Below are 14,281 nucleotides of genomic sequence, written 5' to 3'. Positions count from 1 at the left end.
ATATACCACATGCCTTCAGTTATAACAACTGGATGTTAGCAACTCTCAAATCAGTATATCTCTAACCCAGACTCCAGTCCTGAGTCTGAGAATTAAATTTCTGTAGTTCCCAAATAAATAGTCCAGAGTTTACAAACTCTTTGTGGGTAGGAATTTTGTATTTCACTCCCTTTTTTGTTTGTTTGGGTTTTTTTTTGTTTTGTTTTGTTTTGGTTTTAAGGCTCAGGACTTTAAATGGAGTGCCTTCATCACTATACATACTTCATACATCTTGACTGAAACAAAACTTTGAACTAAATAAACCATTATATCTAAAAATTTGATATCAGTTTAACTTGCCATTGGTTAAATTACTTAATTTCTTTGGCTGTCAGTTTCATCTGAAAATTGGAAAAGATGGACTAGATAATTGCTGCTGTTCCTATTAACATTACTTTGTTGTTCCTGAGATGCCTGGGTGGCTCAGCAGTTGGGTGTCTCTGCCTTTGGCTCAGGGCATGATCCTCAGGTCCAGGGACTGGTCCCTTATCGGGCTCCTGTGGGCAGCCTGCTTCTCTCTCTGCCTGTGTCTCTTTCTCTCTGTGTCTCTCATGAACAAGTAAATAAAATCTTTAAAAAAAAACACAAAGCTTTTTTGTTTCTAAAATTCTCTATTATGTCTCTTTAAAAATGGAAAACATCTTATTTAAAAAGCCACTTAAACCAAGAGAAATCTTACATAAGCAATTGTAACTTTAGTTACATTCATGTAACAAACTTTTCTGAGTTCCAAGTATATGTCAGGCAATGGACTCACAATTTTATTAAGATAAATAAAAAATCCTAGGTATAAGCAGAATGCGAATGCTAACGAATGTGATTTATATTTCCTTTTAAAGTCTTATGTTCTCTTGGGGCACCTGGGTGGCTCAGTTGGGTAAGGGTCTGCCTTCCACTCAGGTCATGAGATTAGAGTTGAGCCCTGAATTAGCCCTACACTCAGCAAGGATTCTGCTTGAGATTCTTTCTCCCTCCTTCTCCCACCTCCCTCTCACACTCTTTCTCTTTCTCTAGTAAATACATAAATAAATAAAATCTTTAAAAAAAATCTGTAATGGTAAAATACTTTCCTAATTTTGAAATGTAATAAAATTGAATCTAGTGGCAAAGACTTAAAAAATTGTACTATGTTAACTATCAAATAATTATTCCTTTTTGTGTTTACTACAAATTTCAAAAAGATGAAGGAAAATCAGAAAAAAAAATAACATTGGCCAAATATTGCTCAGAAGTACTGGCAGGCCAAATAATGGTATCTACTCATTATCAGTTAAAAGAGGTTATGAATAGGGCATATGGCATATGGCATATAGAAGTTCATAAGTAAAAAGCCATCTGCTAAAGCACTGAATGCTATCCTGCTCAGTTTTTCAGAGCTACATATATGATTCAGAAATCTCAGGAGATTGAAAAAGATTTAAATTTAACCCTCCTCACAGTGGTATGAAGAATATTTAAAAGAACTGTAACTAATATAGGCTAACAATTAGTGATGAGGGCACACCCTTTCATCTAGTTGCTCTTATGTCTTTAATATTTGCTCTAAATTATACAGTAAAACATTCCAGAAAATACTGGGGGAAAAGCTGATATAAAAATAAATTGCATGGGAGCCTATTTCTAATAGGTAAAGCCATACATTATTAGTTTTTTCACTTGGTGGAAAAGATGGATGAACGTTTCTATCCTCCTTTGGATGATCTTTTTTGCGTTCAGGGTCCAGTCCTCATTCATCTTTATATTCCCAATATGTATGTGTCCACAAGAAAGTGCTTGAATTCAACTAAGCTATGAGAAAAAAGGAAATAAATATATAATATATGCGTGATTGATATTACTATACAAAAAAAGTGTGTAAATGCAGAAACCCTTTTGACTGGCCTCTACTTAACTAACCTACTGGATTAACTAAGAATCCCAGTTTCCTTTGCAAAACTCAGAATTTAGGCTCATCACCCAAGCACTGCTCAAGGCTACTAAATTATGGTCTAATATTCTCTGAATTCTGCTACTACCAGATAAGCTTCATGCTTACTTAGAATAATTTGTATTTTTTCCCAAATCTTTTTTTTTCCAGGTGTACTTTTTGTTACTTCTTTCATTATTTATACAACTAATGGAATATGAGCATGGGAAGAGAACAGTTCTTTAGAACACTATACTTAATGGTTTCAAAATCCTTAAAGCAAGTTGTTAAAAAAAAAAAAGAAAAGCTCTGAATTATGTACAGAAAAACACAAATGTAAAAGATTGGGAAGGAGATTGTAAAATCTATAAGGTTTTTGTCTCGTATTGTTTTGCAAATATGTTTGAGTTCTCATTTCACTTAAAAAAGACAACCAGGAACCTGGACAACATTTATCAGACACGGTAGGGAAAGTTCTCACTCTGCATTATAAAAAGGACAGCCAGATATCAACTGTTACAGAAATGAAAGAAGACGGAAAATTTTAACAAACTGTTTAAACTATTTTCTTAAAGAGACTTCCTCCACTGCCAGAGATCTTGAATAGCCTCTTGGTCAGTCATCCGGAAGCAATTCTTCACATAATTGATGAACTTGGCTTCCACTTTGGGAAGAGAACCACCTTTTTCTATACTTGCTTGCATTTTTGCTTTAATGTCTTCTACAGAACTAGGTCCTTTCGGTGTTTTGGGAGTCTTTTCCTGTTTTTTGAAAGATTCTTGACCTTTTGTTCTTGGTGTTGATGGTTTTGAGTCTTTTCCATTCTGGTTTGATTTTTGTGCATTTTTGGCTGGAGTATCTCGTATAGATTTCTTTACAGGAGCCTTTTCTTCAGCTTCCTCATCATCAAAATCATCATCATCATCATCTTCATCATCGTCGTCATCGTCGTCGTCATCATCATCGTCTTCATCAGCAGCAAGTTTTACTTTTTTCTGTGGAACCTTGCTACCACTTCCAGGGGCAGAACGCTTTCCAGATATACTAAGAAGTTTCACATCCTCCTCTTCTTCATCTTCTGACTCTGCATCTTCCTCTACAGCTACTAAGTGCTGTCCACTCCAAAATGCCTGTTTAGTTTTTAAAGATGGAACTCCACCCTTTGCTTGGTTTTAAGTATGTATGGAATGTTATGATAGGACATAGTAGTAGTGGTGGTCAGACAAATGGAAATGGTGGGGAGACAAAAATATACATGTGAAATAAACTCAGTATTTTAATAAAGTAAAAAAAAAAAAAAAAAAAAAAAAAAAAAAAGACAACCAGGAAATTAAAGACAATGCATTACAGCTATAGTTTATAAAAGATAAGGAACAGATAGTCCTTCAATCAGCAAACTCATGTTCAAAAAGCAAAACAGGGATCCCTGGGTGGCACAGCGGTTTAGCGCCTGCCTTTGGCCCAGGGCGTGATCCTAGAGACCTGGGATCAAATCCCACGTCGGGCTCCCGGTGCATGGAGCCTGCTTCTCCATCTGCCTATGTCTCTGCCTCTCTCTCTCTCTCTCTGTGACTATCATAAATAAATAAGAAAAAAAAAAAGCAAAACAAAAAACAACAAAAATGTAACCCTACTTCAAAGTATTGGAAAACAAATGGCAATTAAAGCAGTGCATTAAACATGTTAAGCATTTTTAAATGACTCCTTTAAGTTATTTTCGTCATTAATTGACCAATCAGATCAATCATGGTAAATAGAAGACTTCTATCCAAACCAAACATAATGTATGCTACGAGAAGTCTATATATACATTTTAACTTATACACATATATACACACTCAAACATATGTACACACAAATCTAAAAATAGAAAATGAAATTGCCTGAGAAGAAACCATGTTGGTCTTTTTGCAGAGAAAGCAAGATTTGTTCCATTGATTCTAATGAAAATTGAAATGAATGAAAGTGTGTAGTTTTCATCTTTATTTTACTTATTAAAATGATTCATGGGCAGTTTTAGAAAATAGAAACTCTTTAGTATACACCCTCAAAATGTTTTTAGACAGTCATAAGAATTCATGTACCAGAGTTAATTATTCTGATATATGTAAATATCAGTAGCCTAAAAACATATGGCAGCCCTAGAGCTGTGGAGAATTATTTTATGTATGAGATTAATTGTAGCCTTGTTTTCTCATTTTTTAAAACTCATGGCTGATGAATCAGACCAATAAATTTAATAAGAATAACACCATATTACAGGGAGGCATTTTATTGAAAAGTTCTGTTTTTGATGAAATGTATAACATATTGTTAATGAATCAGAGTCTGTCTTCACAAGAACACTAAAGTACATTTTAAAGAACCAAATGTTTAGCAAGACAATAGCTCTATCATTATGGTACAAAACAATTTGACTTTTTTCCCCAAAAATAAATTTTTCTTGACTATCTGAAAGCAAAAATGGCAAATTCTATTCTAGAGTCATAGTAGTGGAACTTCAATGCTCAAGTTTCCAACTTTACTTTCTTTTTTTTTCTTCTAAAATTGCCCATTGTTTTCTAAAACAAATCTCCCATACAATGCCATCAGAGAAATGCAGCAGTGAATTTGAAACAAATTCAGAAATAATGTATGCTAGAGAAGTCTATTACTTCTCCTTATTCCTAAACTGATTACTTTCTTTGTATCCATTTCTACAATGAAGGTTTGACCATGAAGCTTATCACCTCAGGTAAAAATAGGACAAGTTCAGCCCAGAATAACACAGTCACTGTGTAGTTTCAAGACTTTGCTGTGGACTTGTTTTACCCCTATGGGTAAAACTTATCTTCATACCTTGACTATGTCAACAATAATAACAGAATCTCAAAATTCCTAATTTTGCCCACCCTATCAAACATAAGTGAATATCCAAGATTAATTCCAGAAAAATCCAAAGAGAGTGAAGTTCTTCTAACAAAGTTAATTTTGCTAGAAGGATTTGCTCGTTCACTCTTTTATGTTTTTATCAATCTTTCTAGACAATAGTAGATAGAATATTCTCTTGTTGAGTTTTATTTTCTTCCCACACACAGTTTATTCCCTGATCTAATGTGAAAATAAAGGTTTACTTTTTCACCAATATTACATTTCTCAGGTAGTCATGGTTTCTTGTGAGGTCACTAGAATAGCACAAAAGTATAGCTTTGTTGTATTGACTTGCTTCTCATTAAAGCTGTTAAATCCAATCATAACTTTTTTTCCACCACCACCAACACCACCACCCCCCCCCCGCCCACCCCAAAGTTAGGCTTTCTAATTCTACTATGTGCCAATTCATTCTTGAATGAAATGAGAACCATTCTGGTCCTTATTGAATTTACATTCAAATGGAGAGAAAGACAAAAAGAAGTATACAATAAATAATAATAATTTCTTACTTTAAAAGATCTTTGAGGGATCCCTGGGTGGCGCAGCGGTTTGGCGCCTGCCTTTGGCCCAGGGCACGATCCTGGAGATCCGGGATCGTATCCCATGTCGGGCTCCCTGCATGGAGCCTGCTTCTCCCTCTGCCTGTGTCTCTGCCTCTCTCTCTCTCTGTGTGTGACTATCATAAATAAATAAATTTAAAAAAAAAAGATCTTTGATGAAAATGGGACATTGAGGCAGATATACCTGAAGATGAGATGGAGAAACCTAATTTAGATGAGGTGGGCAGGGAGGTCATACTCTAAATAAGCAACATGTCAGGCAGAGCCTTAAAGCCAGAAGTGACTAATTACAAAACAGGAAAAGAGAGAAGAAAAAAGAAGGAAGGAAGGAAGGAAGGAAGGAAGGAAGGAAGGAAGGAAGGAAGGAAGGAAAGACACTTCTCTCTGAAGGAAAATGTGAGACTAGGAGTTGGAAAGAGTATGGAGCATAGAAAATCTAACATAAAAACAGTGTATCTATGACACAGTAAGCAAGGTATAAAGTGACACTAGACAAAGTTGGAGTGTTGGTCAGTAGCCAGGACATCATAGCCATGGGAGGCCTTGTTGTCACTGCGAAAGTATAAGTGCTGTTCATTTTTGAAATATCAAATGTCCAACAGGGCAGAAAGTAATGAGTTCTTTGTGATGATTTAAGAATTCTGTGACGGCAGCTGCTTTCTAAACTATTGAAATCCTTACCATCATAAAACACTTCCCTAGCTGTCTGACTTTGCTCTGTCCCTACCATCAATTCCTAGTAATGCAAAGATGACAATTGTACAAGCACTGTAGAGTATGTATTTTTCCAGCCAATAATAGTTTTATACAATAGGAATAAGAATTTTTTGAGGTCCAAGAGTGTGGGCACATACCGTTGAACAAATTTACTTTGGGACACACACCTGGTCTACCTCCCAGATCCCTTCTTATTATCCTAATTGTGGACCATAATAGCCACAGGCCATGGGTTCTAACAACTGTGTACCCCTGTAGTTATAATGCCTGTTTCCATTACTCTTTTCCTCCTCTGTTACAAACTCTGAGTCCGTGGTTCAATCTCCCACACCCTTTGAAGTACACTAACAAACCTATTTCATACACTTAATGATTTTAACTATTAAAATTTTTCCAAATCTCATTTTTCTGAAGCAGAAATTATTAAATTACTTCCAAGAACACTCAGAAGTAATTGTGTTAATCAGAAAGTTTTAAGTGGAATTCATTTCTGAGAAATACATAAAATTCTGGTGGGGGGCAAATCATGATGATTTCATAACCTTCTGTAAAATTTGGCATTTTACAAAATAAATGAGAGGTATCAAGCTATTTCTGAGAAAAATAAAACAATATCTAATAACTGCAAGGCCTATAAAATCTTACAATTAATAAAAGTTCAACCATCCAAAGTTTTTATTATCTTTATTCTAATTATAAATAATTATAAAATAGAATGTGCTTCAAAAGACCTTTGTATTCATTAATTATATTTGCAGTTAATAATCATGAAGTTTAGTAATATTTCACTAAATTATTTATTTATTTTTTGTTAGGTCAGATTACAACATACTAAAAGGATGAGTGAGGTAGCTCAAACTTTTACTAATGGAGACATTTCGTTTTGGGAGACCTGCCCTCTCCCCTCCTTTTCCTTCAAGCACATTGCTTAAGTTTTAATTCAACAGAAGATAAACTTTTTCAAACTCTTAGAATGAGTTCAGCCAAGCTAATTTCATTTCAGATATGCAGTGAAGAATATATTCTTGAAATTACAATTAGTAATACATTAAATAAAAACTGAGCAAATAGTATTCTGAGCCCCAGCAAGCATGCCTGTCCTTTGCATGTGTTGCTTTTGTCTGTTCTACAATCTATATGTATCTCTAAAGAAGGTTCCAAATAAATTGTATCATGGATTCTTGTTATTCCAAAAATCGTAAGGGGTGAGTAATATTCATGTCAAGAATTAATAACAAAACAAAATAAAAAACCCAAATCCACCACATTAGAAGCAAAGTCGGCATTGGTAACTCTCTTGGAGTATGGGTGCCAATAGGAAGTCAATGCGTATTGCACACCTAGGCTTGACTATAGCAAGTCCTATTCCTATTGGCTGGAATCAGGAGAAGCAGAGATCTAGGTGCCATGGCTATATGACACTGAGAGTAGAGCAACATTTGATGGCTGTGTTGGGCAAAACTCTGATCTCTGATTCCTAGTTCTGTCATGAACCCTGAGATGAGATAAAAGTTTAAGAAATTCCCTTCCAGGGATCCCTGGGTGGCACAGCGGTTTGGCGCCTGCCTTTGGCCCAGGGCGCGATCCTGGAGACCCGGGATCGAATCCCACGTCGGCTCCCAGTGCATGGAGCCTGCTTCTCCCTCTGCCTGTGTCTCTGCCTCTCTCTCTCTCTCTGTGACTATCATAAATAAATAAATAATTTTTTTTTTTAAAAAGAAATTCCCTTCCATTTGTTGAAAAGAGTAGTAGCCCAGTTTCTGTGGGTGGTTTTCCACTAGAAACTGGAAAATTTCACTATTCACCAGAAATGGGCTGCCATTCTAATTTTATAAGATGAAATAACGTACACAATATCATTAGAACTTGTGCCTTGGATGCTGCAAAGATAATGACAATTTGGGTCAAAAAATATAAACCCAAGTGTATTTGAGGTAGAGACCTCATTCATGGTCACTTAGAGATAAACTTCAAAAAGATTCCCTGTTTGCAAGAAAGGTGTCTAGAAGAATATGTTTGTGTTTTTTCTGAAGTTGTCTTAATTCTAAGCTGGTTTTAAAGCCCCTTTAACTTGCTAAATACCCTAAAAAATCTTCCCTCTGAAAAGGAGTTGCTATTAATCATTCAGTAATATAAAGTCATTATGTCTTCTCAGCCAAGGGAATATATGCTTGTATTAAGAACGCATTTAAGAATCTGTCTCCTAATTTCTAATGAATGAAAGCATAGAGAATGGAAAGGAGGTAGTGGAATATAAAAGGGAAATGGAAAGAAAAAAAGAATAGAGTGAGGAGGGGAAGAGAAAGAGAATTCAGTGAGAGAAAAACAAAATAAAACAAAATTTAAGCATGAAATAAGTGACAAGTGTGATGCTATTAACTTTCATGTCCTAATGCCATTTAGTTTCTCAACCACAGTTAGTATCTCAGATGCATTTTGAGAATGAGGTGGGATTTCCTTACCCTGAATTTCCTTGTGGCCATGGTATTCCTCACCATTAGCATCAATCAGCAAAAGATATTATGCTAAGTGAAATCAGACAGAGAAAGACAAATACCATGTGGAATCTAAAAAATAAAAACACAAAACACAAAAACAGACCCATAGATACAGAGACAAATTAGTGGTTGTCCTAGGTCAGGGTGTGGAAAATGGGTGAAACTGGTAAAGAGGATTAAAATGCACAAACTTCTGTTATAAAATGAAAGTCATCAAGATGAAAAGCAGAGCACAGGAAATATAGTTAATATTATTGTAATAACATTATATGGTGACAGATTGTTACTACACTTAACGTGGTATTTCATTATGCATAGAATTGTCAAATCATGATGTTGTACACCTGAAACCAATATAATATTGTATTGTCACCTATACTTCAATAAAAAATAAATAAAAAGAAACAGATAAAACAAGTTTTAATAACCTAATATATCTGAAATATCATTTCAATATGTTTTCATGTAAAAAACTATTAATGAGAAAAAAGGTATAGAATTAGAGGTCCAGGTGATTATATTCATATAGCAAGGACAACACCTCCAATTTTCAGTGCTTTCTAATGGATTTTTGTGAATCAAGAGTCCAGTTCCTGGTATAAACAATAGATTTAGAGGAATATTTATCTAATCTGGCTTAATCATCAGAACAATAGAAGGGACAATCCTTTTTAGTTCAAAAGATCATTAGAATTAGTTGCTAGATTGGATCTCATTCTGATAAATGAACCCATAAACCTCCAGTCCTGTACCAAGCTTAGACAGTAATGGGGGTAGAATAATGTGCAAATGGGATTTATCATTCAATGAGCACAAGCTATTATTTGTTGTAATAATATATAGGTTGTCCTTTATTTCAGTACATAAAAACTGCAGTCCATTAACAGGCAATTATATCCAAAAAAGAAAAAACCCACTACCATTTATTTATACTATTATGTAGTTAGTAATTATGAACATAATTATAAGGGAAACATAGGGATATTTATAATATTCTTCATTTGAGAATTCTGAGCCACTTTCTACATTATTGCCATTGTCCAATGTAAAATAATACAACCTAATAGGATTATAGGTAACTCATCCAAGTCATAATCTCCTTTTAAAAACACGTAACTTTGAAAAAATTCAAAATGCTTTCAAAATAATCTTATTTGCCCTCACATCACATCTGTGAAATCTTTATCTTCTATTTTACAGAAAAGGAAAACATTCTCATCTCTATAGCTCTTAGAGTTTGCAAATTTTACTCCTATTATCTAATTTTATCTTCATAACACCTGCATGTGAGGCTGAACAGGCATTAATATTTACATTTTACATATGATAAGAAGGAGACTAAATTTGTCAGAGTGCTCTTAAAGGCATATAATGAAAAATTGGCAGATTCAACTTTGAATTGGCTTTTAGTCTCTGTCTCCACGACCAAAGTTTTTTTCCCATCAAATCCTAAGACACAGAAGCGTTGGTTATATGACTTGCTTAAGGCAACTGGCAAAGCAAGGACAAGAAAAAAATCTCGAGATGTCAAACTAAAGTGTGTATAGCAATCACCTGGTTCTTATGAAAAATGCAAATTCCAAGATTTATCTTGAGGAATTCCAATTTGGTACGTGTGGTTGAGGCCTAGAATCGGCTTAACAAGAGTCAATTGTATCTGATAGTGATGGAAAGAGACTGTACTCACACAGACAGCCCTACCCCAAAGTCAAACTTTGTGACTCACAGAGGCAAATTTATTGTAGCCTTAGAAAGATGTCATGGGTGCTATGTATATTTCTCTATCTATCTATATCTTACCTTTATATATATATATCTTACCTTTTATAAGATATATATTTATATAAATCTTACCTTTATATACATATTACCTTTTATAAGACATGTTCTTATATAATATTTAACCAACTATGTATATATATTTAATATACATACAAATTACATACTTAATATATTTATATTTCATACTATATTTATTTGTTGAAAGCAGTTAATATTTTCTTTTTAGAAACACAAGTTAATATGATCTGAGCACTACATGCTTTACAGACATTTTGCATTATATATAAAGTTTCAAGTATTTAATTCTTACAACAGCCCTATGAAGTCTGTGCTGACATTAATCCTCATTTTATAGGTGAGGACATCAACACACAGAAAGTTTAAATGATTTGCCTAGGCTTAGAAAGCTAGATATTGGATGAGTTGAAATTTAAGGTGATCTGCTTAAAAAAAAAAAAAAAAAGGTGATCTGCTTAACTATTAGGAATAAAATGGCATTTACATGTGCCTAATGAAGTGCCAAGAAAATGTAAAAAGTTATAGTAAAGAAGGAAAACTACATGTATCAAAAACATTTCTACCTGAGGGTCACTTAAAATTGAAATGAATTTCCCCTTTCCCATTTGACTTATGTTGAGTTTATTGCACTACTACATAGGAACAACAACAAACTACTAAACATACACTGCATTTCAAAGACCAATGAAATAACACCCATTTCTTTCTTTTTTCTTTTTTTAATTTCTCAGGAATTCAGCAAGCTTGGTCTTTGCCTCTCACACAGGGAAAGAGGTGGGAGGAAGAAGGAGTATTTTGTTATTGTAAGGAATGGTAGGAATACCTGGGTGGCTCAGTGGTTGAGCTTCTGCCTTTGGCTCAGGGCATGATCCTGGATTCCTGGGTTTGAGTCCTGCATGGGGCTCCCTGCTTGGAGCCTGCTTCTCCCTCTGCCTGTGTCTCTGTCTCTCTCTTTCTGTGTCTCTTATGAATAAATAAAATCTTTTTAAAAAAAAAAAAAAGACTTAAAAAAAAAAGAAATTAAAAGATACGGCTTCCAGTAGGCTTGTGCGTCAGATTTTAAAACTTCAGCTGGTAGATTTTTACCTCTTTGGATCTCATAATTGGGTATTTTCAGCAAGTTTATACTAGTTTTAGGGATTGATTAAAATAACATGTAAAATATCTGTTAACCAAACTTATGTACAATAAATGCTTCTTAATGCTGATTTCTACTCTAGGATTCTATTCACTAAAAAATGATCTTTTAGGAGTAGAGAAAATTACTTTAAGAATGGCATATTGTCTCCCAAGGAAGATCATTTACCAAAAGCAGATTTTTGTCAGTAAGAAAGAGATTTGTAATCCATTTCTTACAAAATAAAGTCAGTGTTTAATTTTTATTTTCTCTGAAATTTTGTGAAGACTTTCCTATTTTTTTTTCGCCAAGAATTCCTTGGGTTGTAGATTGTATGCAAATCTACTTCTGTTACCAGATCCTAGGACTATATGCAACTCTACTTCTGTTACCAGATATAGCACTTCAAACTTGACAATTATCACATGACTTAATTCTATTACCTTGTGAGCTAATTATTACTATCCCAATTTCCATAGTTTAAAAGCTAAGATTCAGAAAGAAAAGTCAATAACAGACCTCAAAAAAATTCCAAAACCTTTCAACTATATTCTATACTTGGGAGTTCTGATGTCCATACCACAGAAACCTTTCTGGTTAATTTAGATGGAACATGATTTATTACGAGAATGTTAGGAGTCTTCTAGGACTTCTAGAACATTGGCAATCCAGGCCAGTGACTGTAACACTAGAAATGACACCTAAAATCAGTCTGCCACCCAATGGGGGAAAATTAAGCTGGCAAAGCTTGTGTTTAGACATTTTAGCTGCAAACAGTAGAAAGGAGGCTCTACTTCCTCACCTGGGTGGTCTCTCTAAATCTAGCAAGGAAGGAGAGATGCTGGATGTCCAAAAAGAATAAGACTCCCATATACCCTGTTTAAAACTGAAGAGTATGTGGAAAGATGAAACAAATTAAAACAAGTTATTTACATTAATAAATTATTTTTCTACATATAAATACTGAGTTGTTTGTATATAATTACTTATATGTATATAATACTTGTGAATACTTGTGCCTGTGTATATATGTATAAATGCATATATATGAAAGATTAATGCCCAGTGATCTCACCATTATTGTATAAACAAGTATAGATTATGACAAAGTAAACCAACATTGGCAATAGAAGAACTTAGGTATGAGTACTGACATCTCTACTCTACTTGCTATGTGATCCTGAACTTTTCTGAGAGTCCTTTTTCACTTATAAGATGGAAATGTAAATGCTTACATCAACAGTAGTTATGTGTATACAAGTACAACATTACAATGCTTAATACATAAAGTGTTGGACATTTAGCAGCTTAAAATTATAAAGCCAAGGAGGATGATGTGTTTTTGTTCTAGGCTGATAAATACCTAATATATAATATAATGTAATAAAAATCACTGAAATTCCACCGTATTCAAAATGTTTTGTAAGAGTTGGGAAAGATCACAAAAGGCTTTACTGAAAAAGCAAGTTGATAGTTGTGCTCAACCTGGAAGGGTGATAGGTAACATTGTTAATAGATCTTCAAATAATCAAAGAGAAGCCATGATTGCATGTTCTAAACCTGGAAAGACCTAACCAGATTTGGAATACTGTCTTCTCTTTGTATACTCTCTAGTTCTCACCAACATGAAATAAGGACACTGGACATTATATTTCTAGCTCCATTCCAACTCTGACTTCCTGTCATTCCTCTTTAGTCTGATGCTTTAGCTCACTTACTCTTTGATATCTACCCTTGGATCTGTAAAACTTTACTTTCCAGCCAGAAGTAAGTATCCAGTGGCAAAGTGGCCATTTAGGATTTTTTTAAAAAACTGAAGTATAATTGAGGTACTTGGGGCACTCAGTTGGTTGTGTGTCCAACTCTTGTTTTCAGTTCAGGTTGTGGTCATGAGATCAAGTCCCACATCAGGCTCTGTGCTCAACAGGAAGTCTACTTGGGATTCTCTTTCCCCTCCTCTCCTCCTCCCTTGACTTCTCTCTCTCTCTTCCAAATAAATAAATAAATAAATAAATAAATCTTTTAAAATGATGTATAATTGACACAATGTTACATCAGTTTTAGATGTACAACACAGCAATTTCAACATTGTGTATGTTATCTATGCTCACTCGCCACAGGTGTACCTACCCTTTGTCACCATACAATGCTATTACAATGCCATTGAATAGATTTCTATGCTGTAGCTATTGTTTATTCAATTAATAACTGGAAGCCCATACTTCTCACTCACCTTCACCCATTTTGCCTATCCTCCCATCTCCCTTCCCTCTATTCTCTATATTTATGGGTCTCTTTCTGCTTATTTTGTTTGTTCTTTTCTTTTGTTTTTTAGATTCCACATATAAGTGAAGTCATGTATCTGTCCTTCCATGACTGATTTATTTCACTTAGCATTATACCTTCTAGGTCTACCCATGTTGTCACAAATGGTAAGATATCTTTCTTCATTATGGCTGAGTTATATATATATATATATATATATATATATATATATATATATATATATATACACACACACACAAACATCTTCTTTAACCACTCATCTATGGATGAATGCTTGGGTTACTTCTATATCTTGGCTATTGTAAATAATGCTGCAGTAAATATAGGGGTACATATATCCTTTTTGGATAAATGTTTTTCTTTTCTTTGGGTAAGTACCCAGAAGTGGAATTACTGACTCATATATGATAGTTTCATTTTCATTTTTTTGAGTAACTTACTGTTA

General features: G+C 34.2%; 1 protein-coding gene across 1 annotated transcript in view; it reads right to left on the bottom strand.

The window, feature by feature from the left end:
- Nucleotides 1–2,387: 2,387 nt before the first annotated feature.
- The window catches only part of LOC121495142 (nucleophosmin-like), a 72,332-nt gene continuing 60,438 nt past the window's right edge, over nucleotides 2,388–14,281 (bottom strand). The window contains exon 2 of the mRNA XM_041762419.1: nucleotides 2,388–3,110. Within this exon, the coding sequence (XP_041618353.1) occupies nucleotides 2,515–3,110 (596 nt within the window). The 3' untranslated portion in view covers nucleotides 2,388–2,514. The remainder of the gene's footprint in view (nucleotides 3,111–14,281) is intronic.

Source organism: Vulpes lagopus, chromosome 7 (genome assembly GCF_018345385.1).
Source record: "Vulpes lagopus strain Blue_001 chromosome 7, ASM1834538v1, whole genome shotgun sequence".
NCBI classification, from domain to species: domain Eukaryota; kingdom Metazoa; phylum Chordata; class Mammalia; order Carnivora; family Canidae; genus Vulpes; species Vulpes lagopus.
This window is presented reverse-complemented; position numbering and strand designations above follow the sequence as displayed.